Source organism: Rhamphochromis sp. 'chilingali', assembly GCF_963969265.1.
Source record: "Rhamphochromis sp. 'chilingali' genome assembly, chromosome: 4".
In the NCBI taxonomy this organism is placed as follows: domain Eukaryota; kingdom Metazoa; phylum Chordata; class Actinopteri; order Cichliformes; family Cichlidae; genus Rhamphochromis; species Rhamphochromis sp. 'chilingali'.
Genome location: NC_137948.1, coordinates 3,359,403 through 3,385,334, shown reverse-complemented (window position 1 = coordinate 3,385,334; position 25,932 = coordinate 3,359,403). Strand labels below are relative to the sequence as shown.

At 43.3% G+C, this 25,932-nt stretch overlaps 1 protein-coding gene across 2 annotated transcripts in view; it reads right to left on the bottom strand.

Moving 5' to 3' along the window:
• Window positions 1–5,467: 5,467 nt before the first annotated feature.
• Window positions 5,468–25,932, bottom strand: part of LOC308395430 (sodium/potassium/calcium exchanger 3-like) — a 67,583-nt gene continuing 47,118 nt past the window's right edge. For both annotated transcript variants that reach the window (XM_080880289.1, XM_080880290.1), the window contains 15 exons: window positions 21,808–21,884; window positions 16,874–16,948; window positions 16,145–16,229; window positions 15,181–15,284; window positions 13,923–13,997; window positions 10,617–10,642; window positions 10,464–10,517; window positions 10,258–10,388; window positions 8,383–8,543; window positions 7,731–7,995; window positions 7,480–7,646; window positions 6,780–6,894; window positions 6,558–6,670; window positions 6,273–6,338; window positions 5,468–5,766 (listed from right to left, as the gene is read on the bottom strand). In XM_080880289.1, coding sequence (XP_080736415.1) covers window positions 5,614–5,766; window positions 6,273–6,338; window positions 6,558–6,670; window positions 6,780–6,894; window positions 7,480–7,646; window positions 7,731–7,995; window positions 8,383–8,543; window positions 10,258–10,388; window positions 10,464–10,517; window positions 10,617–10,642; window positions 13,923–13,997; window positions 15,181–15,284; window positions 16,145–16,229; window positions 16,874–16,948; window positions 21,808–21,884 — 1,667 coding nt within the window. In that variant the 3' untranslated portion in view covers window positions 5,468–5,613. The remainder of the gene's footprint in view (window positions 5,767–6,272; window positions 6,339–6,557; window positions 6,671–6,779; window positions 6,895–7,479; window positions 7,647–7,730; window positions 7,996–8,382; window positions 8,544–10,257; window positions 10,389–10,463; window positions 10,518–10,616; window positions 10,643–13,922; window positions 13,998–15,180; window positions 15,285–16,144; window positions 16,230–16,873; window positions 16,949–21,807; window positions 21,885–25,932) is intronic.

Genomic DNA, 25,932 nt, shown 5'->3' with positions numbered 1-25,932 from the left:
TCCTACTCTCTCTACAGACCACATCTGTGAACATCAGAGTCCACAGAGACTCCTGCCTGACCTCATCTGTCAGCCTGTTCATCATCACTGCAAACAAGAATGGGCGATCCCTGATGCAGTCCCACCCCCACCTTCAACCCATCTGTCACTCCACTGCACACCTCACCGCTGTCTTGCTGCCCTCATACATGTCCGGCATCACCCTCATATACTTCTTTGCCACTGCTGACTTCCTCATGCAGTATCACACTTCCTGTCTCAGCATCCTATCATCTACTTCCACAAAGACACAGCGAGGCTCCTTCTGACCTGCTCCGTATTTCTCCATCAACACTCTCAAAGCAAACGTCACGTTTGTCGGAATCTTTCCCAACATGAAGCCTCGATTCAGTAACTCCCATATCATCCCACTCTCTGAGTCGCACTGGATGATAAAGCTAATCAGATAAATGTTAAACACATGCATGTTGGTGAATTTCTCAGGAACTTCTGTTTAATTCAAGGTGGAGTGAACTGCTTTGGTTTTTCCCTTTTATGAACTGAAAAACGAAACGCCTGTGGCTCAGGATGTAGAGTGGGTCGGTGGTTTGATTCCCGTCTCCTCCAGTTTGTGTGTTGAAATAAATCGGAGGAAGCCGCTGCACTGAATCGCCCCCGACACTGTGTGAGTGTGTGCGAATGTTCAAAGTGCTTACTCATAGAAAAAACACTTGTGCAATTTGTTAAATGAGGCTTGTAGTAAAAATCATTTTGAGTTCTTAAAAGTGCTGTACAAGTACCAATCCATTTACCATCAAACTCATGTAACTCATGGCCATTCATCATAAAAAAAACTGCCCCTGTCTGAAGCAGTCATCAATGAGTAATACTTGAGAATTTTTCCAAGTAAGTCTTCTGCTTTCTTCAGGGAAGAAAACTGAGTCTGTACCTTCTCAGTCTCTCCTAAAAGCCAGGCACCATCTACAGTCATGGTAAAAATACATCTTTTATATCAGGACATATACATACATTCAAAATGTCACATTACATCACGTCCTTCTTTATTTACCAAAAGCTAAACCAAATGCAGAAACAGTGTGTAAAAAACCAAACGGTGGGCTGCCCCGGTCTCTGTGGGCCCCGGTCCGGATGGGCCTGGGCCCCTTTGCCCAGAGTGTGGGGGTGCCTACTGGGGTCAGTGGGGGAGCTGGCCCCAGAGAGGGGCCTCTTGCCCCTCCCTTCCTTCCCTCCCCATCTCCAGCTGCCTTCCTCTTCCCGCTCCACCACAATCACCCACACATGCAGGGCCTTGGGGTGCAGGTGTGCAGGGGAGGCATCTCCCCCCCCGTCCCCTTCTGGCCACCTGTGCCTCAATTTTATCCCACAACTTAAACATTCACATTACTCACACTCTCATAACACATACATATAGGACCTTGGGGGTGGGCATGCCACACAGCATCCAGAAGACCATCAGGGAATAAAACCTCACCTCTGGCGTCGTTGCCCACCTCTCAATTTTAAATACATGTATACATTGAGGGCTAGCAGGAGGGGCTATGCGCTTACCTGCTGCTCTCTGGCAGGTAGCGCCATGCCCTCCCTCCTTTTAAATGCACCTTAGAACACACATGCATCAACACTACGTGTTGACATATGAGCGGGCGGAGGGAGGCTTGGAGTCTTCACACACCCCTGTTCTCTGTTGCCCGTTGGGGCGGGGGGGCTGGGAGGAGGAGTTGGCCATCCGATTGGGGTCTGGAATGTGGGGCCTCCCTGCACTGAGTTGGGAGTGGTCTGCTTGTCTGGATATTCGTATCTGTGTGTGGCCATTTGTCTGTGTTTATATGTCAGGTCGGGTATCAGACGCCACCTCACTTGGGACATCTCAGGCCCTCCAAGGTATGGAGGCCTATCTCCCCCCACCACTCTGACTGCCAGTGGCTGATGCCCTCAGACATCGATGAATTGGTGGTTCTTGGTGTCCGGAGCTATGCGCTCAGATATGCACCGGCTCACTCCCGGTGGCTGCTTGTCGGGTCCTGGCGCCTGTGGCTCAGTTGGGCCCCTTCAGGGGGTGGGGTGCCCTCGGCCTCTCGGCCTGGGGCTCGGTCCACTCTGGCACAGCTGGCTGCCGGCGGAGCTCACGGGCACGTCACTGCAACCCCGTCTGGCTTCTGCTCCGCGGCTGCTGGGTGACCCCTCATCTGGGACTCTCCTCAGCTCTTTCCGGCAGAGTGGTACGGCTGCCCATCCGTTGGTCTTCCCTGGTCTCTTGTGCTCTGAGAGTCTCTGGATGTCTGGAGCCTGGATCTCCTCCATGCCTGCTTCATGCCCTGGAGGACGGGGCTGTGGCTCCCCACACCCTCTAGCAGATCATGACATGAAGGAACCTTTTGAATACAAGCGCGCTCACATTCACAGGTGTACACACGGGTGCTCACAGACACAAACTTTTTTGGCTCCTACCTCAAAGCACACTGTGCGCTGTCGATCCTACATGCTGCACAATAACGTTTAATATTTAGTATTTACTGTTATATTCACATAGATCATCGCGATGATGTTGTTTATTATATTGTCCCTTATGTAACATCTGAAAATAAAATTAAATAAACAATAAAAACAAAGGTCAATCAAATGGATCAATACGACAAGGCCGGGATGGTCCACTTGGTAAAGTAAATCCATTGGGCATCTTTCTTGGCCTTTAGACAATAATTCTGATGGCAAAAGAACCAAACGGGACAGGCGGGAGACAGTTTGTTTGCATTCATTTATGCACGGCTCTCTTGAGGTCCCGCCACAGCATTTCAGTCGGGTTGATGTCTGGACTTTGACTGGGCCGTTGCAACACTTTGATTCTTTTTCAGCACGTCTGTTGGAGATTTGCTGCTGTGCTTGGGATCACTGTCCTCTTTCAAGTAACAATCTGAGCTGAGCTTCAGCCGTCGATCAGACTCTAGAATACTTTGGCATACAGAAGAGTTCACGGTCAACAACAGGTCGTGTGGCAGCAAAACAAACCTGAAACATCCCCCCTCCACCGTCACGTTGACCGTTGGTATGAGGTGTAGGTGCTGATATGCTGTGTTTGGAGTTCCCCAGATGTGATGCTTTGCATTACAGCCAAACGTCTGTCAGAAGGACGTTGTTACAGAACTGTGGCCGTACTGCCATCTTCTTTTTAGAGAGGTTTTTTCCTGCAACGCTTACAAACAGCCGATGCTTGTTCAGTCTTTTTCTGATTACTTTAATGCTTAACATGCTAACCGAGGCCTGTAGAGCCTGAGATGTAGCACTTGAATTTTTGCAGTTCCTTTGAGCATTGCACGGCCTGACTTTGGGATGAATTGGTCGTCATGTTCGATCAAAGCTTGAGGCATTGTGTTAATACACACCTCAATTCTACCCTCTCGTTTCCCGAAGCAGTAAGGCTGTGTGTAGTTTTCCATTGGATTCCTTAGAAAACTTTTTGCACAGGTCCTGTTTAAAGATGACTCCACGATGACTCATAAATGCATCTGAAAACATTATGTGTATGTAAATCAATTTATTGCAAGAAGATCACTGGGAACAAGGTGAAGGTGTCCATCTGTCCCTGCCCAGAGCTCCTCATCAACAAAAATGAGGATTTACAAACAAGTTAACAGACATGAGCATAAAATGACAAGAATTAGCTGAAACTAAGTGCTGTAGGCCTACATCCTAAATACTGTATATATCTCAAATATAACTGCTCATCAGAAGTTATTCCAACACCTGCGTTTATGATAGCATATTCCTCCTGATATGTACAGCATAATCAAGACAGTGCCTTTAAGATGTTGCATTAAAATTACACACAAAATAATCAGAACTATGAAAGAGGCATGCAAAACCGAACAGTATATGTCACTACGTAGCCTACCTGAAAATATCCCCCCACACACCCAAAGCGCAGCCTCGCTGAAGGCATAGCGCAGCTCTACAGCGCCATCCTGTGACTGCAGGACGCTTTGAATTGATCAGATTCAAGAACTGAAATAAAAAGTCCACATTTTCTTTGAACACATGCTGAAACAATGTGACCATAATGTTCTAACAGTGGTGCTCAAATACGCAGAGAAGAACAGCCACGAGCCTCAAATACAAGAGACGGCACAGTAATTGAAGCACTGTTGTGAAAGTTCAAAGTCTGGTGTTTTTCCTGAAAAGAAATCCGTTACATCTGCATCTCATCCCTAATTTAACACGTGAGGGCGACATATCAGAACATGTGAGAGGTTTGTAAAGGCTGACATTTCCATCCTTTGTCTCCAAATCCACTGTGTTTAAACTAATATAAATGCAACATTTCCAAACTATACAAAACTTATAAATTATAAAGTTCTATTCTTAAATATAAACAACATCAAGTCAGTTTCCAGTACTTAGATTATATATTAGGTACAGTACATTGTACACAGCTTCCACTGAAATCACTGTACACGATCCAAAAGGCTGAAACTGGAGGTCAGACGTGATCTTCGAATAAATTAATTCATAAATAAATCACGATTACGTCTTCCCAGTTACATCCTCGGCATGCTTTGCATCTGCTCCAGATTGTGGCACGCGCTCACTCACGCACACACACACACAAACACGCTGTGCATTCGACTCTTAAGTCCAAATCTACAAGTTCGGCTAATCTAAAAATACTTTTGGCTTTAAGAAATAACGTTACACTCGACTGAGACTAAAAGCTAACTTTTCAATAAAGTACGAGACGTCTACCGCCTACAGGGAAGTTTAACTTCAGTAGTTACATGTTTACCTGCAGACGCTTTGCAATAGAATATTAAAAGAAATAAATCTCTAATCCATAAAGTGACGGTGCTGGATGTCAGTTCCAGGTAGATCCCTTTCATTGTGTGGGAAAATTTAAAGCCCACATCTACTCAGGTACGACAAACAAATCAAAACAGCCAAGAGCAGACTTTATGTGATAAATATCTCTGTGACAGTGCAAAGCTAGAGCTGTGGCTGTTACAGCATGCTGTGTGGGCTGGAAGGAGACATGTTGAAGCATTTTGAGCCTAAAGGAAAACACAGAATATTTCGGCTTTGCAAGACCGATCCAGTTGTGCATAAGAGGATTCCACACAAAAGCTGATAGAAGTACTTCTAATATATACACAGAAAGCCAGTTTTTGCTTAAAAATTACTTAATCGTGTGCTTTATATCCAAACTTGTAGAAAGAGTAACAAACAATCCAGCTAAAAATCGCTGACTTCTCTCTTTTCTCGCCTCAGTCAGTCAGTTACAGTAGCAGCTTGTTCACCAACAGTAGCCTAATTGTCGGCGTTAATACAGTTAAGTTCACTCCAGCCAACGTTTTGGTTCATTATACATGATTGGCAGCAATCCCGCCGCTGGCACTTTCTCTTCGCACCTCCAGAAAATAACCCCAAAACATCCGACGTCCTTCTGTCCGCCACTCGTGTGTATTGCACCAAATATAAATCATACAGAACTCTATTTTTCTATTAAGTAATAGGTAGGACTTTGTTTGGAGGTGCCATGAAACTGGAAGCCAGGTGAGGTTCCCCCATCAGCCAGAGGAAGAATTAGTAGAAGAAGAAGAAGAAGAAGAGGAGAAGGCGGGAGGGTCAGTGGATGTCTCTGCACATGGGGAGGTTGACGAAAGTGAAAACGTTGAACTCGATGAGGACGGAGAAGGACAGAAAGATGGCGTACAAGATGAGGCAGGCCAAGCCCAGTCGCCAGTCCAGAGTCCACTTGTTCAAATGGACGCCGAGGACCTGAACGAAGAAGACACGATTAGAGACACACCGCACAAAGATAAGAAGAGTGGATGCAACTATGAAACAATTCCTGACTTAAAAGAGCTACAATGCAAAGCCTTTATTAGTTTGTCCGGACCTCCCAGGAACAGTCGGTCCAGCTCAAGTCCAGCTGTTTACTTCAGGTCATGTTTCAGTTTTAGGTATTTGCACTTCTTTGCATACTTATATACATCTGACAGCCTTCATTCAGTTTTCTGAAATTCCCGCGTTTGTCGATACGTCAAACTAGGTGTTTTATGTGGCTGCAAGTGAACTTGCTCTTCCTCTTGTCTAAATATACTAATTTCAAACCTGTGGTTGACATAGGAGTGTGTGCAACTTGTTTAAACCTCATGTCAGCCGTGCGCTGTCTTTACCCCAGGGCAGGGAAACATAAGTTAAAGCTGTGAGGGACGCCTTCATATCATTGCTCCACAAGTCTGTGCATTCAAAAATGTTAGCTGCAGAAATCTGTGACTTACTGTGAAGAATACTGAGGCCAGTAGGAGTGCCACGGAGTATATGAGTCCTCTGCTGTTAAGTTCGATCTGAAGAAACAGAGAAAGAGGCGCATTTTCACATCATTTTCACCAATGATCCAACATGACTTTAAAATGCAGTTTTTTTGTTTTATTCTAAAGTGTAATGAGACAAATAACACCGTCTCAGTTCACGGTGATGCAGTTTGGTGACAAACAAAGTCTCATTGTTTATGAACTCATTTCTGCTCCAGCAGACGCTCCTCCAGCGGAGCAGGGAACACTCACGATGGAGCCCGTCTCGATGCAGAGCGTTTGCAGCGCCCAGGGCAGACCCAGACCCACCAGGATGTCAAACACATTACTGCCTATGGAGTTGGAGATGGCCATGTCTCCCAGACCTGAGGCGAGGAGAGAAACACTGTCAAAGTCTGTGTTCAGTCGGGAGACAAAGCGATTACGACAAGCAAAACTCTGCTGTGCGACGCTGGACTTCTTATGTGAACGTACCTTGCCGCGCCACTATGACACTAGCCATGCAGTCTGGGACGCTGGTGCCCGCTGCGAGGAAGGTGATGCCCATGATGACGTCAGGGATGCCGAGAGTAAAGCCAATCACAGTCACCTGAGAACAGACAGACATCGTCTCAAGAGACAGACTCTCTGGGAATTCCTCCTTACGCAGGGCGGTAAGATAAATGAATCAATTCTGAGAGTTTCCCTCTGTTTCTGCACTTAATCGAAGGATGTGTGTGTTTTCCATAATGACAGCTGTGTGTCAGTGTTAGAAACGACTCACTATTTATAGACATTTTTGTATCAAATCTACGAGGTTCTGGCTGGACTGTGAATGTAAATATTAATGTGAACTTTTATGTATATAGATGAAAACACATTTGTGATGTTTATCACAAACAGATTGAATGCAATTAGCGACTTGACCCCATTCAGTTCCAAACCGTGGACAGATTGTCTCCATCTCCAAGGCAATGAGGCTGAAAGTTAACTGCAGATGGCTGAAACAATTTTGGCCGTGTTGCCGTCTCCCAACCAGTGTTTTCTCTAGTGTGACTGCAGCATTACATAAGTCAAAAGGATGAAATCATTTAGACGTTTCTAAAAACACAGTTTTAATAGTCTTGAAAGAAACTGTCTCCATGTTTAGAGGGAAAGGATCAGGAGGTGGTTGAGCGAGCCTGACTGGACTCACCATCCACACCATGATGTACGAGAGGCCGGCGATCCAGATGGTGGCTGTGAAGAAGGAGACCATGAACCACCTCTCCCAGCGGCGCTTGCCACAGTTGGGCACCGTGAAGAACAGAAGCAGGGACAACGGCCACATGATCAGCCACTTGAGCTTGTTACACACACCCGCTGGAATGAATAAGATGTAGTCAGGGTTTAACGTTACACGATGCTAAAATGAACATTTGCTGAGAGCCAGATCGTCTCATGTACCTGGAACTTTAAAGGGCACCAGGGGGCCCTCTTTGTCATCCTCTTCCTCTCCTTCCTCGTCATTCTCATTGTTCTCGTTGTCCTCATTTTCATTCTCCGTCTCATTCTCCAGCCGCTGAAGTCTGCACCTCCCGTTCACACCCTGCTCGACTCCGCCCATCCCATTCTCTAGGCCCCGCCTCCCTTGCGCCCTGGCTGCAGACTCAGAGTCACCATTCGTGATGCGATTGACTCGAGTCTCCGTGGTGTTGATCAGTCTTTGTCTCTGGAACATTAAAACAATCATTTGGACACTTTGCATTGCTCTCGTGAATTATTTTGTCATTATGCATAAAATACAAAACAGGAAAATATTTCTCTGAGGTAGAAATAAATATTCTTTCCAACTGTGGTTGTTTCCTTTGGATTTAAGCTGAAACTTCAGTCTGCAGCAGACAGGTGTCTGAGATATCCAAAAGACAATTAGCATTCATTCCACGTCTTATTTCATCTTCTGCTAAACCCAGACCCAATTATTTGGTTTGTATTTATGCTAAGACTCTGGATTTGGGCAATTTTTCAGGCTAACTTTAGTTGACAAATTTATATTTCTCCTAAGTATGTGAGGAGCATCTGAAACCACACATCCAAGAATAGTTCAGTGTGTAAGTACCTCATTGATCAGCATCCGAGAGGCCATGGTGAGCCGGGTTCTCGGGGAGAAATGACTGGTGATCATGATCCTCATGCCGGCCTCAGAGAAAGACAGCTGGTGGGGGTAGGCAGACAGCAACTCATCCACCATCAGCACAGACGGCGTGCAGTGGAAGTTCGCTAAAAAATAAAAAACAGAAAAATACGTTTGAGCCGATAAAACATTAAATATAAAATCTCGCTGGATTGGAAAATCTTAGCTGTTGTTTGTAAAACACACAGTATGGAGGCACAGTGAAGTAAAAGCCTGGAGTCATATCTGCACAGACAGCAAGTTGCATCATTGCCTCAACCCAACCCCCCAAAAATTAATTCATTAATTAATTATATCTCTCCATCCACTGATTTTCTCTGGCTTATCCAAGTCCAGGTCAACCATCCAAGCAGAAAATGCCCAGACATCCCTCTCTGCAGCCCCCTTTTCCAAGTCTTCTAGGAGATAATGAGACATTCCTAAACTGAGAAACATAATCTCCCCATGGTCTCCTGGGTCTCCACCAATGCTTCCTCATGGTTTATAATGACTGGAACACCTCGCCCAGGGGGCATAGTTCAATAAAGCCAAGGGAAGTACATCATTGGCAAAAAAGTAGAGATGACATTCTGAGACCACCAAACCCATAAAAGTCTTAAAAGTTATGAAGAGAATCTTGGACAAAGGGCAGGAACAAGCCTGACTTATTGCTGCTAATGCAGATTAAGCTCTCTTGTACAGGGGCTGAATGTTGGGAAGTATGGTGGTCAAATTCCTTTTCCAAGTCCATAAAGCACATGTAGGCTGGTTGGTGAAACTCCCACACACCCTCAAATATCTCCAAGAGAATAAAGAGCTGGTCGACTCCATCACCAGGATGAAAACAGCATTGTTTCTTCTGAATGCAGGATTCGACTTCCCTCACCAGTGCCCTGAAAGTCTATGCCAGGTCTATGTCTACAGCTGAGGAGTGTGATCCCTCTACTGTTGGAACACCACCAGTTTGTCGAGGGCACTGTCCCTGACGTCATTGCAAAGCTGCAGAGATACGTCCACGAGAACGGCATCAAAATCCTTAAGGAGCCTCGAGATAAACGCAAAACCAAAGATCAGATCAGGTCCAACCTAACCTGGAAAAAATGCAGGTTCTGCACATGAATATGAATCAATAGCTATTATAAAATCATGCCGATATAAAATCATGCTCATTGGGTGGGAAAAGGGGGAAAATTACTGTCCAGGAAGACATTTTGTGAGCATTTCCTTGAAACTGTTTTGCCCAGTAACAAGTGAGGAGGGCGACTGTTTCTCACTGGGGCAGCATTCAGAGTATCAGGTGCAAAACGAGCTGACAGAGCAGGCTGTGCCAGCATCTTGCAGTCCTCTCTTCTGTTGTTCTCAAGCTGTAACTTATTTTTGAGGGCAGAGAGAAAGCTGCAGACGGCAAACAAAACGGCTGACTCTTTGACATTCCTAGCATCCAAAGCAACTCTCAAGCTCTTAAAGAGACACGCCGGGAAGGCTACTGGGTTGCTTATTTGGTTGGAGAAGGTAAATGAATTCAGTTTACCAGTTTATTCAAACTTCTCTGCAAACGTCTTTACGCTGGCTTGTTTCCTGGATGGAAAGAAGCTCGGTGTTCAAACAGAGGGTCATAATCACCGAATACAAAATCTTAGAGTCTGCACAAGTAGTCCTTTGGTACTGTCCTCACCCTTTGCCTGCTTAACACAGAGCAGAATCAAAATAGAAGGAAAGTGCTCCTGCGGCTTTTATATTTATGCAAATTTCAGTGTGCAGAGATGAACAACTGCAACCCACTGAGACACTTTAGAGGACAAGCAGAAGAGGCTCTGATACCTTTTTTAAGCAGGACTGCAGTGGCGTCACACGTGACGTCCTCCAGATCAGTGCTTCCCGTGAGCCCATTGGCCAGATTCACCGAGCCTTTCTTTCGACGGTCGAAGTAGCGATGGGCCCGGCCGTTGAACCTGGCAGTAACAAACGATGACAGACTCAGTAAATCACTGCAACCAGCTGTTTAACTCTCTGAAGCTGACACTCACTTCATGATGAGGATGTAGACCGCATACATCAGGATCAGGACAAGAGATTCCCACCTGCACACAAACACAAGCAAAAGGTTTCACAGTCACTCTTTCCATTTCAAAAGCTCAGTCATATATATTTAGAGTTTTATGGTAAATGTCAATACGCACCAGCACACCTGCTCATCGTAGATGAACTAAAGATGCAAAGACAAAGAGGACACAAGGGGGTCATTAGGTGGAGGAAGTACGTGGGAGTTTAATTAAATCCTGCAGTTCAGCATCTCTGCCGCTAGGGGGCAGACCCAGCTAAGAGCTCAAATCTACAAAAGGGTCCAAATTAAAGATTGTTGTGTTACAGCCAAAATAGTAAACAATGCCAAAAGAAACAAATGGAATATGACACTGACAAATACAAATATAATACATTTAAAAGTTATGTAAAAAGTTGAAATATCATACACCACGGGGCTAAAATTTATGAAGGATAGAAAAGCACTGAAAAAAAGTTCTTTGCAGTAGCTGTACTCTGGTTTATTAACAGTAAACATTTAATATTATAACCCTTAGACTGATTTTATGAAGTTTTATAAAGATGTCCTGTAAATATAAAATTATAACTATTTAAAAGTATAATAATAAGTTATTGGATCATTAATATGAGGATGTGGAGCAGGGCGTTATTATTCTACAGCTTCAGCTACTCAGTTACAGTTTTATGTAACTGATGTTAGTTACATATCAGTTGTTAAACCATTTCTGCACCGATAACTAAAAAATATGAATTTTGTTTTCATGCTTTTTATGCAAGGTTCTGCATCTGTGCAGAACAGCTCAGTTCAGTTATTTGTAAATGAATATGCAAACCTGCATTTAAGGGACATGATGTGTGACATCACAGTCTCTCTGGTTTCTGTTTATTGGCCAATCACTGAGCAGGCTTTGGTTGCATGCAGGTAAAGAGTCCTTCGGGAGAGTCACAGTTGCTGGAAACCATCGGCTAATCCAATGTATAATTTAATATCAATAGCTTTTTAATAACTAATCTGTAGTCACGAATATCATCCAGTAAGACTCTTTCACAGCGTTGACACACAAAGCTGTTTGTAAAGTGTGCATAATGATTATTTCATGCAAACAGAACACATGCAAACATGTTTAAACGAAATACTGCGATCTCTAGAAGTTCTCTGATGACTCTGCAATAGTCGGCCTCATCACTGATGGGGACGACAAGGAGTACAGAGGTCTGACCCAAGACTTTGTGGACTGGTGCCAGCTGAACTACCTCCAGATCAACGCCAGTAAAACCAAGGAGCTGGTGGTAGACTTCCGCAGGCACAAGCATTCTCCACTGCAACCACTGAACATCCAAGGTATGGACATTGAGGCTGTGGACAGCTACAGGTACCTTGGTGTTCATCTGAACAATAGACTGGACTGGACTCATAACTCAGACGCCCTCTACAGGAAAGGGCAGAGCAGGCTGTACCTGCTGCGGAGACTCAGGTCGTTTGGAGTGGAGGGCCCACTCCTGAAGACCTTCTATGACTCTGTTGTGGCTTCTGCTATCTTTTATGGCGTGGTCTGCTGGGGCGGCAGCATCTCTGCTGGGGACAGGAAGAGACTGAACAGGGTGATCCGAAGGGCCAGCTCTGTTCTAGGATGCCCTCTGGACCCAGTGGAGGTGGTGAGTGACAGGAGAACGGCGGCTAAGCTGTCATCCCTGATGGACAACATCTCCCACCCCATGCAGCAGACTGTGACAGCACTGAGCAGCTCCTTCAGTGGGAGACTGCGGCACCCACGGTGTGGGACGGAGAGATTTCGCAGGTCTTTCCTCCCCACTGCTGTCAGACTCCACAACAAAGACTTTAACTGATCAAGCACACACATCCATACATGTGCAATAATACTAAGTGCAATAATCCTTTCTGTCATCGTTGTATTTTTACTCAGTTGTATATAGTATTTGTATTCTATTTTTATCTTATTGTATATAGTATTTTATTTTATTCTACTGTATATAGTATTTTATTTTATTCTATTCTGTACAGTTGTGTACTGTATTTATTCTTATTGTATTCTAATTTTTGCCTCATAACTTTTGCACTGTCCACTTCCTGCTGTGACAAAACAAATTTCCCACGTGTGGGACTAATAAAGGTTATCTTATCTTATCTTATTATTGGTCTTCTTCTTACTATTAATTGTTTTTTTTTTATTTTTTGTCATTATTTACAGATTTTTTGTTTGTTTGCATTTTGATGAGATCATTTAAATCCCTACAAAAATCCCAAAGGAGCCTCTACGGGCTGTAAGCTTGATTTCATTAGCAATCATGCCCTCCTCCCTCTGCTTAGATTAATAAAGGTTTATTTGCATCAGGTCTGAAAAGCTGTCGTAGGAGAGTTATGGTCTCTTAAGACATCACGTGGCCTAAATGCATTTTAGATGCATGGCCTCTGAAGCCACATCAGTCCTGGAGAAACTGCCTCCAACAGCACCGTCTATGCTACTCAAAGATGGCAAAGTAAAACTGTATAACAACATTAATTCGGTAACATAGGTAATTGTAATCACAGATTAGCTTAAAAAATGCAATGTCTGCTGTGAGTTTCTTGCCCTGGTCTGAGAGCTCAGCGGTGTTTAAACATCTTTTTTGTGTTGGTGCTCCTTGTTGGACAGAAACACTCATGTCGCACCTTTTCTTTCTTTTTCTTTGATCCACATTCTGTGTCTCAGGTGAAACAACATTCGCCTCCTCGGTTACTGCAGACCAAGCCTTGTTTTTTGTTTTAAAAAGAAAACCGTCCCACCTGAGGACACCCATCTACTTTCCTCCTGTTTTGGTTTCTTTGCTCAGTTTATTTTTTCGTTAGAAATAAAAATATCTAAAAAGCAAATTGTTCAGATTAGCTAATATAAACATGTTGGACAGGAAGAAACAAAGAGGCCCATTCCCTTTAAACGTGAGAGACACTCCAGTTTATTCTACTGTACAGGAAACATAAGTCAGCCACTGGTTTCCCACATTAACATGCAAGTGTTATTTCATTGCTGTAGTTCATTGAGGTAAGGCTAATTTAGTTTTCAACATATCATCATACTTCGAATAACTAATATTGTTTTGTATAATCTTTAAAGTAACAAATAGATGCAATGGAGTCAAAAGATCAATATTTCCCCACAAAAAGTTGCACAAAAGTTGACTTGAAACTATGCAGTACTTGAGTAAGCATACATCCTACCACTCCATTGCCTTTGTGCATTGCATTGTGGGAGAGAAACCTACACTTAAAGCTACACTGCTGAGGTAGAAAGTGCAAATGTGTAGTGACTGTAAAGCTGCTAACTATGACCTGCCCTGTAAATTGGCTCAGTAAGTGACTGCATGAGTGCCTCTTCCTGCACTTACTCCACACTTGATCATGTGAACTGTGCATCTACACGTGACTCTGCAGTATAAGCTCTTACCGCAATGAGGGCAGTGACAGAAAACGTGTAATAAATCGAATCTCGGAGTAGAGCCCAGTGAGACAGCTTCACCGCCTGTGAGGGGAAAAAAGGAAAACTGAGAGATAAGCACACTGAAAGTATCCCGCATCAGTTTCTGCTCTCGTACAGAAACACTCAGCCTTCTGACATCATTACCATACTGATGTAAACACAGGAGGTCTTAAGTTAACCTTTTGAATCACAGCCACTGAAAAAGGCAATTGCAGGTTAGCATCCTACATAGAAAAAGAGCCGCTGTGTTTACCGACTTTATGTAATCAGATATAACGCAGGGGCCCACGATGCCGTGACTAACGCTGTAACACGCTCCCACACAGCGCTCACTGTATATATAAGTGGAGGGTCAGGGGGTCACATCTTGAATGTGCCACTCCCAGCTGTGGAATCGTAAAGTTGGATCCCAACAAAATGTTTGCTTTTACTGGGTTTGACTTTGTAGAAGGAACCTGCTACAAACATCTAGCTAAAGGTAAGCAGCGGCGAGGTGCACTGGGTGGAACCGAAGATGATTTCACTGCCCCCTCCGAGCCCCCTCCGAGCTCCATCCCAGTGCCTGTCTTTCCCCCTCATTATCCAAGTATGATTACATAATCCACAATCTGGGACTGCATCACTGTTTGGAGTCCAGCACATATATTTTTCAGAGCAGAGAGCTTATCCTTGTACTTTGCTCATTTCCATGTCCCAGGCATGTCAGATAGCATCACGTAGAGCAGCCTCTCTCTGATGCTATCTCTGTATCTCATGTAAAATACACAAAACCAGTGAGGTAAAGTAGAAAAAAGATACAAACAGCCTCTTGTAATCACACTGACATGATGTTTTAAATGTGTCTGAGCAAGGCGGGGAATTAAAAGAAACAAACAAAAATACAAAAGCTCCAGAAAAGAATCAAATATAAAACACAAGCGTGATTCCTGATTTGTTCGTTTTCATCATGTTTATCTCCTGACATTACAGCGTTTTAATATTTACTTTGAAATGATGCAGAATATGTATAAAAATGAACTCCCCGCTAAGCGTGCCACAGCTAACATCTGTGACATTAAAGCTCAAACGAACAGCGTGCACTCCTCGCATAAACATGAATTCACCCTCTACCACTCTGTGGTTGCTCGGTATTTAAAGGTGACATTAGGCCGCCGGTTGCGCGCTGTGAAAATGCCACCGGGTCAGCAGCGAGCTCAGCCAGTGTAACGCTGCTATGACATCATACCTGGCCGGCGAAGAAGCCACACACGCCGATGATGCAGAGGATGTTGAAGACGGCTGAGCCCACGATGGTCCCGACGCCGACGTCGCCACGGGTGATAAAAACTCCTGCAGGGAGAGTGAGCCAACACACACACACACACACACACACACACACACACACACACACACACACACACACACACACACGATGAGGTCCACCGAGAGCAGAGCACACGTAGCATCTGCAGTGGTGACAAACAGATGTCACACAACTGTCAAAGTACTTGACTCAAACACACGTGCCAGCAGAGGGGTGCGTGTCCCAGCGCTGCACTTTATGTTAACGATAGAGAGAAAGCATCACTGTGGACCTGTTATACTTTCCCTTACTCTCTGACGATGATACATTTCAAATTCTAATTCTTTTGAGCCAAAAGCCAAAGCTTCACAGTGCTACAAACACTCGGATTCATACGTTTTTCCTGCTCTATCTATTTGTATCTGTACAGAGAGGGGATGTCAGCCATTTAGAAGAAAGCAGGTTTAAAACAGAGGAGCTAAGGTTAACCTGAACACTGCACCAAGGCCCAATAACAGATAAATAAGGATTATTTCAAACTGTGAATCAAACAAAGCTACTCTAGTAGAGTCTTAGAGTAAAACTATAAAGCTGGAAATGAGCTGAATATGTCACCTTGAACTTAAACAAAATAAAGCATGTTAAACACATTTGGCACATTTACATATTTATAACATATTTATAACTTATTGCAGCTAAATTTAACAGTACCCTTCACCCACCAGTAACACTGTATTTGCCATTAAGTGATTCTGAATATTTAAAGCCATGTTCACTGCATGTGTCTTGGGATAAAAGCATTCAAAGCCATGGCTGCTGCCTGCCTAAAGCAGCACTGCAGCTCCAGCTGTCAGAGTTAGAGCAGAGGATGTAGACTGATGGAGGGATGGGCGTAGAAATGTTGTACCTATGATGGATGTGAAGAGCTCCGGAGCCGAGCTGCCAGCGGCCATAAAGGTTGCACCTGCGACGTCCTCGCTGAGATTGAGACGCTGAGAAGGAACAGATCGGAAGATTAAGAAAATTTCAACAGGGAAAAAGGTGCAGTTTCAAAATCCAGACAAGACTGAAGGATTTTAGAAAAGTTTTGGGAGAATAAATAAATGTAACTAATTTGGGCTAATGAGTAAATACACAGAGTCTGGTTGTTTATTTCTCAATCAAATACAGAAAAAAGGGTCTCTGCTACTGGCAAAAGAAAACATGTTTTTACAAAAAAAGAGTCTAAAAAACAGAAAAATATTCCTGTTTGGCAAACATGACGATTCATATTCAAAGAGTGAGTCGGATATTCTGCTATTTTTATGCTGGCGAAGTACATTAAAGTCTTAAAACAGAGAAAGAAAACTCCTTATCAGGATAAAAACTGGCATAAACAACTTTCTTTCTTTCTTCTGCGAGGACAAAGACAGTATCAGTGCTGATGAGTTCCTTTTTCTGGGAGATGGGAAAAGCACTTAATAAAAATGAAATAGAGTTCAAATGTGTTTGTCAAAGCAAATACGCCAGCAATAAACATCCAGCTCTGAATATCAGTATCTGTGGTTCATCTGAAACTGTAACTCTTTAAATTTCTTGACTCTTCAACATAAGTTCCCCAGCTGAGTGACTATATTTTGAAAATCTTGATTAATACCTCACATAACTTCTCCAGGGAGGGGACGAAGTAGTCATCGCAGACGACGGCCAGAGCGCAAAACATGTATATGGTCTGTGAAGAGACAGAAAGAGCCTTAAACATTACAGTGAAGGAGAAACACTGTGCTTTATGTGATTTGATCTATTTAAACTGGACAGCAACAAGAGATGTTGTTATTCTGCATCAAACAAATTCCAGAATGGTACAAGAAAGAATACCTTTCTGCTTAAATTTATATGTAAATTACCCTAAAAATAAGTCACAGATCTCGGCCCATGACAATTCAGTGGAGTCCATTAACAGATCGGACATTAAACATTCAGGAAAAACATACAGCAGGCCCACATGCTTAACTTTTTAAAACAGGGAAGTTAGTTTTCTCTCCTGAAGCATGCTGGCATAAAAAAAAAAAATTCCAGGTCTGGAAGTTTGCAACCAAAACATGACCTCTGACCTTGTAAATGTAACCGAGCTGTTTGATGCTTAGTAAAGACGCTGGATTTGTGATTCCTTCTAAGCTTTTACTGTGTAGCTGAGCAGACATTACATGCAAACAGCTTGACTCTGGGGGCAAAGACTGGGCCGTTAGACATTTTTCTTACTGCGTACATGCACTGTGCACTCTATGAACAGCTATGAGAAACCCCCATTATTCAACAATAGTAGTCAGCCAAAGCTAATATAGTTATTTATAGACATGCTTAAATTCAGCCTAATTCTAAAACCAAGAGGAAATCAGAAGTTATTTTTTTTAATTGTTTTTTTAAAAAGATTTTTATGGTTATTCTGCTCTTTTCAACTATAACTTATTTGTCTCTCCTTTATGGTACCAGCAATATCTTAATCACTGCAAAAGAGACTAAAGTGCAAACATATGGATTTAATCAGTGAGTAGTAATCTGCATAATATATAATCTATTTCTATAACATAGTAAATCTACAAAGGGAACTTAAGTATTATGCAGATGGACTGGATAGCCAACCAATCACAGCAGATGGCCCCGCCCCTCCCTGAGCCTGGTTCTGCTGGAGGTTTCTTCCTGTTAAAAGGGAGTTTTTCCTTCCCACTGTCGCCAAAGTGCTGCTCACAGGGGGTCATATGATTGTTGGGTTTTTCTCTGTATCTATTATTGTACGATCTACTGTACAATATAAAGACACTTGAGGCGACTGTTGTTGTGATTTGGCGCTGTATAAATAAAACTGAATTGAACTGAAAATAGAACTCAGCTTATAATGAATAATAGTTAATAAAAATAAATCAAACCTGTATCCACAATAAGTTTCAGATTATTGCAACAATAAAATACGAGTTCATCGTCTGCAAATAGATTAAAAATACCTTAAGAAGAGTCACCATAAGAAGAAATGTACATAATAGACCGAATACTGAATACTGCCAGCTTTACACATGAAAACATGTTTGAATAACACAGAAAAAATATTTGACAAAAAAAGCTGAAAAACGTTAAATTAAACCCTAAACATAAAAATTCCATTACAAACACACAGATCACATCATCTTAAAAAGAATAAACCCAAAACTCTGAACATGAATTCTTGTTGATCACGTGCAGCATACGTTACATCAGTGATCTGGATTAAAAGGCAGCCTGTGACACTGAAAACTGTCATATTAGATGTTACATCATCTTCTCTGGCATCACATAATAGATCCAACACAAAGAAATGGAGACGGGGTGGAGATCAAAGACAGGTGGCGATGATCAAAAGCACTAGTGATGACAGAGTGACTGCTAATGTGTGAACAAAGGAGAAACGCTCTCACACACTGCAATAACAAAACCTTTACAGTTAGACCGACGCGGGAGTGATCACGCTCTTCGTGCCCGGAGATCAGTCACATTTCACCGAGCAACCACAAACTCAACTTCCTGATTCTGACAGCAGGTGAGAGCGAGCACGTTATGTGTTTGAGTGCCAAAAGCAAAAGGTCAGAGGTCACATGTAATCCTGCTAACTGGGTTTAACACAGATTTAGAGCTGAGGTAGAGGGTGGGAGAAAGCGTCTTCAGCCACAGAGACGTATGCTGACTGCACACTTGTTTCTATGTGTGCACGTGTGAATTGAGTCGAGGAAGTCCTTCAGTCCGAGCTTGTGTTTGTGTTTTTTCGGAGAAGTGATGATCCCAGCGCTAACGAGCTGTGCGGGACTGGAGAGTGAGTCAGCAGCACAGCTGCTGGGAGAGAAGTTGGGAGCAAGATACTGCGATTAAAAAAACAAAAAAAATTTAAACTGAAGCATGAACAAAGCATGCTTCCATTTTTAAAAACCACAAATACTCATGGTCAATTATAGCTTTCCCAGTTCAGCTTCACTTATGGCTGCATCACACGGAAATGTGAGGGAAAAGACAGCAGTGTTTAAATCTGCATCCCTCTGTGGTCAACCTGAGTCGCAGGATGGCCTGGAATAAAATTTAACTTCAGCATTTACAAGCACTGTGCAGAGAGTATCTGCACAGAGGAGCAGCTGCATGTTTTCCAAAATGTCACAATTTGAGCTTCATGCTCAATATTTCATATTTTTAAACAGGTAAATGGTTAATGAAGGAGATCGCAGGGCGTTTCACAAAGTCACAAGCACAGGAAAATCCGAGCTTTTAAAGTTTCTACTGAAGAAAATATCAAAGTGAATCACAGCCAACGACTAAGGCGAGTTTAAGGCCTTTGAGTTTGTTTGTCCAGCATCTATGATCACTCGTGACTTCAGGAGAGATCCATGTGTAGCTTGTAATTTCTGGGCTGAAAAACATATTTAATCTTTTTCGAAACTGTAACCACGTCTATTTTACACCCAGTCTAAGTGTAACAATCTAGAGAAATCTTTTTCTCTATAACCTCTATAAACTGCGCCATTTTCATGCCCGTGATGTGGAGAAACAGAAACAAGCACTGGCATCTTGGATCTCTGATCATTCAATGGAGAAAGCTCAACAAATGCGTTTTGGGTAAACTTTGAAGAGTCTTATTCCCATGTGACCGGTGACTCCTCAGAACAAGTTAAAAGGTCTCCTTTTACCTAGAATTTGGCATCAGGCTCATCTTCTAGCTGTGATTCCTTTCATAAAAGTCATTTTCTAATATATTGATTTTAAGTTTCGAGTTGATCTGCTGCTTTTTTCAACAGAACGTAATGAATTCAAAGACTAATAATAATAAAGTCAAAGACTGAACCAAGAAAAAAAAAAAAAGCAAACAGCTTGGACTGAGTTTTGTGACCAAATGAGAGACGTGGATTTGTGGTTGTAAAACTGACTCACTTGGTTTAAGGCCAACATTAGAAGAGACTGCCCAGCTTTGGAGAGCTAAACTTTTGCCTCTAATTGTTTTTTGAAGGACTCGTTGTCAATGCCAAACAGGGCAAATGTGGACTTTTTGTCACGTGTCTTTACAAATACGTTGCAAACGGAAACAAGAGCATCTTTGTATACTCAGCTCACAGACTCTTCTAGATCCAAATAAACTTCTGGGTTTAAGTGCTCGACGGGTTCCTGTAGGATGTTGAGAGGATATCCAAGGCTTGGTGAAAGGCCAAGTTGAGATCAAGTCTGGAAAAACCTCGTAAACTCACCTTGAGTTAGGACTATTTACTATTCCCAGGCTCGGCAAAGTAATCCATCCGAAAACTTCCTGGAAACCCACTTTGTCCCACTTTGGGTAAGTCAAATGCATAAATTGCATGTCATACTTCAGACACACACACAATCACAGTCTGAACATTTCTTATTTTGTTTTAAAGGCAGCCTGTTACAGCAGCGTTTTATTCTCAGCTGCAGGGCACGATTGTCCTCCCGCTGTACACAGAAAAAAGCACAATGACATCGGCTATGAAAGGACACTGAACATTATTTTAAAGGTTAAAAAAATAGATGGAGCTTATATTCACCTGCTATTTTGCACTGATTTCTAAACACCCAAGCATCCCAGTAAAGGTTCTGCAGCAGCTCAGAGGGTGGCTGCAAAGTGAGACACGGCAAACGCTTCATTGTTTAGTCCTGCGGAGATGCTGCAGGAGCTTCCATTATGATGAAACCCCTCAGAGACCATCAGCACAATGCAACATGGATCATCGCGTGCTCAAACATTCTGCATGCTTTGTCGCTCACGCCACAGCGATGAAAGAAAGGCCCCATCATAGTTTGGGCCTCGCATGGTGACCTCTGCTGGGTCCCACTGCAAAGGCTGTGTGTTTGTTGAATTGCCGGATGGGAAAAGACTCGGCTGGCACTGAGCTGCAGCTCAGTCTGGAATACTGTAATCCAAACACCAAAGATATTTCCAATTGCTTTGATTTATATTTGGTGGCATGGCTCTTTTCTGGGAGGAGAACCGGGGACAGAGATGGTTGCAAATCAGCTTGCAAAGGTGCATCTGCAACTGTGAGCAGGCTAAAGCAGCTTAAACTGTGGGCCTTATATGAGAGTTTGCAGTCAGATGTGTAGAAGCCATCAGCTGATATGAGATTGACTTTGAACTAACCCTGAGTTAGTTTATTAGCATGGCAAAGTTACACCAGTGGTTAGCACTTCTGCCTCAGTTTGAGGAGTTGGTGGAAATGTGGAAAAGGAGAGATGTTCTTTATATTTTCAATCAAATTTAGATGTAAATGGGTGTTTTTCTTCTTTTTAGCTTGAATTTTTTTAAACCTCAGCATTTTCAGGCAGTATCGGTTAGACAAATGGTAGAGCCGTCCTTTCAGTGGGTTTTCAGCATCGCCATTATTTAACCCACTGGGCTGTGATGGGCGGCAGGTCTTCTAAAACAATGTGCATTTTGTTTCCATGTGTTCATGAAAATGAAGGCTTTGGATGCACAAACCATCTGGGAATTTTTGGATGAGTAAGTAAAATCTCAAACGTGGATACAGGGGAACGGATGCAGAGCTGTGTTGGTGAAGGCAAACTTACACACAGGACATGCAAGGCCACGGCTCCTTCTGTCCTCTCTTTGTTCGTGAACAGGTCCGTAGGGAACTCGTGCAGAGCTGCAAGAGACAGAAAGCCAGGATCAGGACACTTCATACAGTAACGCTCAGTGGGTTTTATCAGAGGATGCTGCACAGAACACGTTTCCAATGCTCTGCAGAAGCTTAAACTCGGTCCCTTCCAGAGAGTTACTTTGTCATGGCTCGGCTGTGTGGCAGGCAGGAGGAGGACCCAAAATGCAAAACTCACACACACGGGGATGAACTCAAAAAGCAGCTTTATTGCTGACAAAAGATAATAGGAGATACAAAACTAAACTGGGAAAAACTAACATAAAGCTCACCAGGAAACACGGGGGAATCACACACAGCATGAGGGAGAACGCGACGCCGAACAGAGGGAGACTCAGACAGAAATACACAGAGGGTAAACGAGGAAAGTGGGCACACACGGGGAACACAGGTGACACTGATAATCATAACGAGACAGGGCGGGGTGAACTGAACATGACATGTACAGGCACCGAGGTTCAGACAGGAGGAGAGAGAGCACGGGGAAAACACAGACATAACGGGCTGGGGAAACATGAAACAACCACAAAGGGAGACGAGGGCTCATAAATACATAGAGGGCACACAGGGGGAAGAGAGAGCACGGGGAGAACTTAGACATAATGGGCAGGGGAAACATGGAATAAAACATAAGGAGAGACGAGGGCTCACAGATACACAGAGGGGCACACAGGGGGTAAAAGCCATGAAGGGAAAACACTTAGGGAACAACACAACAGGGCAACTCAGAAAACATGGCCTAAGCAAGGAACAAAATACAAACATACAAGAAAACTAAGAACACTGGGCCAACATGGCCCAGGACCATGACATACTTAAACTTAAACCAAGCATGCGACGACCGTCAAACGGTGTCCTCCCAGGCACTGCGTACGAGTACCCTTCCTCAGAGAGAAGAGTGAAATGGAAAACAGTAGGAGGACGAAGAGAGGGCAAAGAGGAGAGAGCATCGTAAAAATAGAGCACGGGATATTTAAGGTACAGCAAGTGGGATGGAGAGCAAAGAAGAGAGAAAGGGTGATGGGAGTTTAACCACAATGTTTCAGCTTGAGAATGTGAGTACAACGGAGGATCAGCTGTGTGTGAGCACAAGGAAAAGACAGAGAGAACATAAAGGAGGGGGTTTGGCCTTAAAAGGTGGCAGGGGTTATTCCACTGCCTCTCTGTGGCTTCCTCACTGACTCTCTGAGTGACAGGCACTCGGGTGCCGGCGAGAGTCGAGGAAGCTCTCCTTCTCGCCCCTTAAGCGTCGAGTCATCCTTGTCATCATCTCCACCCACACAAACCAGAAGTCACTGCTAACATGTGTTACATATTTCGGAGATAACAGGGGAAGGTTGGACAGCTATCAGGCACAGATTTGGGCTATCAAGTGCTAAGCCACGAGAAATCACAAAACATCAGAAATATTTTACTGATTAGCTTCAAAGAGTCAAGTAAAAAAGCACAGTCCTGTATTTTCATGAGATTTTATTCATGTTTGGTTTTGAATCCCAGAGACCGCATTACATTCCAGCATATGATGATAATATAATAATGGAGAAAATGTACAAATTAGTGCATAAAAAAATCACGAGAATGTTTCAACTACTTGTGATTGGCTGGTTTGCAACAGCTTTGGAATAATAACAGCCAATGTATATTTTATTTATATTGTCTCTGTATTTATATATATGTGTGTGTGTGTGTGTGTGTGTGTGTGTGTGTGTGTGTGTGTGTGTGTGTATATATATATATAATATTCTGTAACTCTGTAACTTCTGTCGGTGCTGTGCTTTTTTGGAAATCGAATTTCCCAGAGGAACCCACCCGAGGGATTAATAAAGTTCTATCTTATCTTATCTTATCTTATTTTAACAGGCTGTTTTGGATTGATGTGTGGGTAACTGTAACAGAGGTCAGAAATCCTGACAGTATGATTTCAGCCAGTGTTTAAATAAATCCAACAGGACATCAGATGCTTGTGTTAAAACTGGAAAATGCAAAAGTATCCCACAGCAAGCCTGTATATGGAAGAGGATTAGGGCCACTGGGAAAAAAGAATTCTGACTTTAATCTCATAATTCTGACTTTTTTCAGAATTATGAGAATTATGAGATTAAATGTAGTATTATTATGTTATTAACCAGGCAGTACTTCTGGCACAGACTAGCAAGAGGAGTAATATTTAAATGTCTAGTCGACTACTCGCGTATAGACTTCTGCCTCCTTAAAATTAAATGCATTAAGGGGTCCAGCTCTACCAGACCAATATGGCGACTGTCATGAGGCGTTGTTAAAACGAACAGCAGTAACAGGTGTAGCATCTAAGTCTAACTGTCCATGTTTACAGAGTAAGCAGCTCGAACAGAGTGGGATGCCCTCTGCATCACTGACAGGCTAAAGGTGAAAGAATGAACAAACATGAGAGTCCAGCGTGGTGAGTAGTTTTCTCTTCCTCTTATATGACGCGTTATTTCAGTGCAAAATCGTTCATGTTCATGTTGTAGAGAAGAAATAAGAGCGGGTAGAATAATAAGCGCTTGTTCCCCTGTTTGTTGACCTGATTGTATCCACAGTATATCTGTGGCCACCAGTCCTCGCCTGCACTATGTTCCACTGCCACGACTTCTAAAGTCGAACACAATGCAGAGCTGCCTGTAAAAAGCTACAGAGGCTGCATAGCAGCAGAGCAGACAGCCATCTCACAGCGACAGCTGGATCTGTTTAATATTTACTATTACAAGCCGGTGTCGGCGAGCTCCAACTCAATCCAGCCGAAAATGCCAGGCGAGTATGTGAGGGGAAACAACAAGCAGCTCTTATGACAGGAATCAGGCTGGAAACGCAGAAGAACAAGAAGTCAACACTTCTGCCTGAATTCAAACTTTCTCAAATGAAAAACAGAAATAGTTCATTATGAAACAATTGAAGACAAAATGCTGAAATAATCTATCAAAACGATTTCTCCTGAAGCATCGGGGGATAAAAGCCAAACAGCTAATTGTTTTTCCGAGAAGCACGAAGCTCAGTTTCCCACGAGAGGTAATAAGTACACGTGCGGATGTGATGCAGAACCACACACTCCCACAAGGAACCCGCTGAACCTCCATGTAAACAAGGTGTTTTATAAAACATCAGCACTGAAAGGTTCCACTTCACAGCACCCGGCTCTCTCCAAACCTCAAACACATGCTCGCCACGATACGCCGCTATATGAACGTGCTGCTCGCCAAACCCACCTCCACCCTCGAAAAACTGCGGCTGTCACTGTGATGATCCTGATTTCCTCACTGCATTGTGAGACTTGGATAAGTGGAAGGGTGCTGCATCTTTTTTTCTAGATTTTCAGAAAGAAAACAAAAAAGTGAAGAATAAGGAATGAAAAACAGATCAGGATTTCACACAAGTATGGTGATCTACAGCCGCAACCCAGGTGCAAGAGCTTTTCATTAGTTCTCATCATTTAATAGGAAAGCAGTTTTATTTAAGATCCTGTATAATAATGTGAAGTTTTTCTTTTACAGGTCACCACAAACTCAAACGTTTACATTTTTTCCTCTTGCCTGTTGTCATGTTTATCCTGTCGTGCTTTTCAGGCAATTTCAAAGTAATATACAATTCCTTTTAGAGCTGGGAGCTTGCACTCCCCCAAATCTCTGCCACGAATATGAAAAGTTTGAGGTTGAAATGACCCACTGTTACGTCCCCACATAAAAGCTAGGCGATGAGGGTGGGGGACAGTAACAGTTGGATCCGGGTGAAATGAAAAGAACGCCAGGCAGAGGTATTTAACACACCAGCCACAAAGCAAGGAAATAAACCTTGAGTATCTTTTAAAAAGCAAAGCAACAGTAAGTAAAGGGCAGCACGACTTTGTGGACTGAAATGATCAGAAAGTGGTTCAAATCAAACGTCAAAGTTGGAAACTTCTAAGGCGAACGGTGCTCTACACGAGCAGTTGGGACAATGGTCACGCCAGCGGCGGCGGCGAGAGTCGTGGCTGCAGAGGTACCTGCAGCACGTGCACTCACTCTCATCTGTCGTGGCCCTCGTT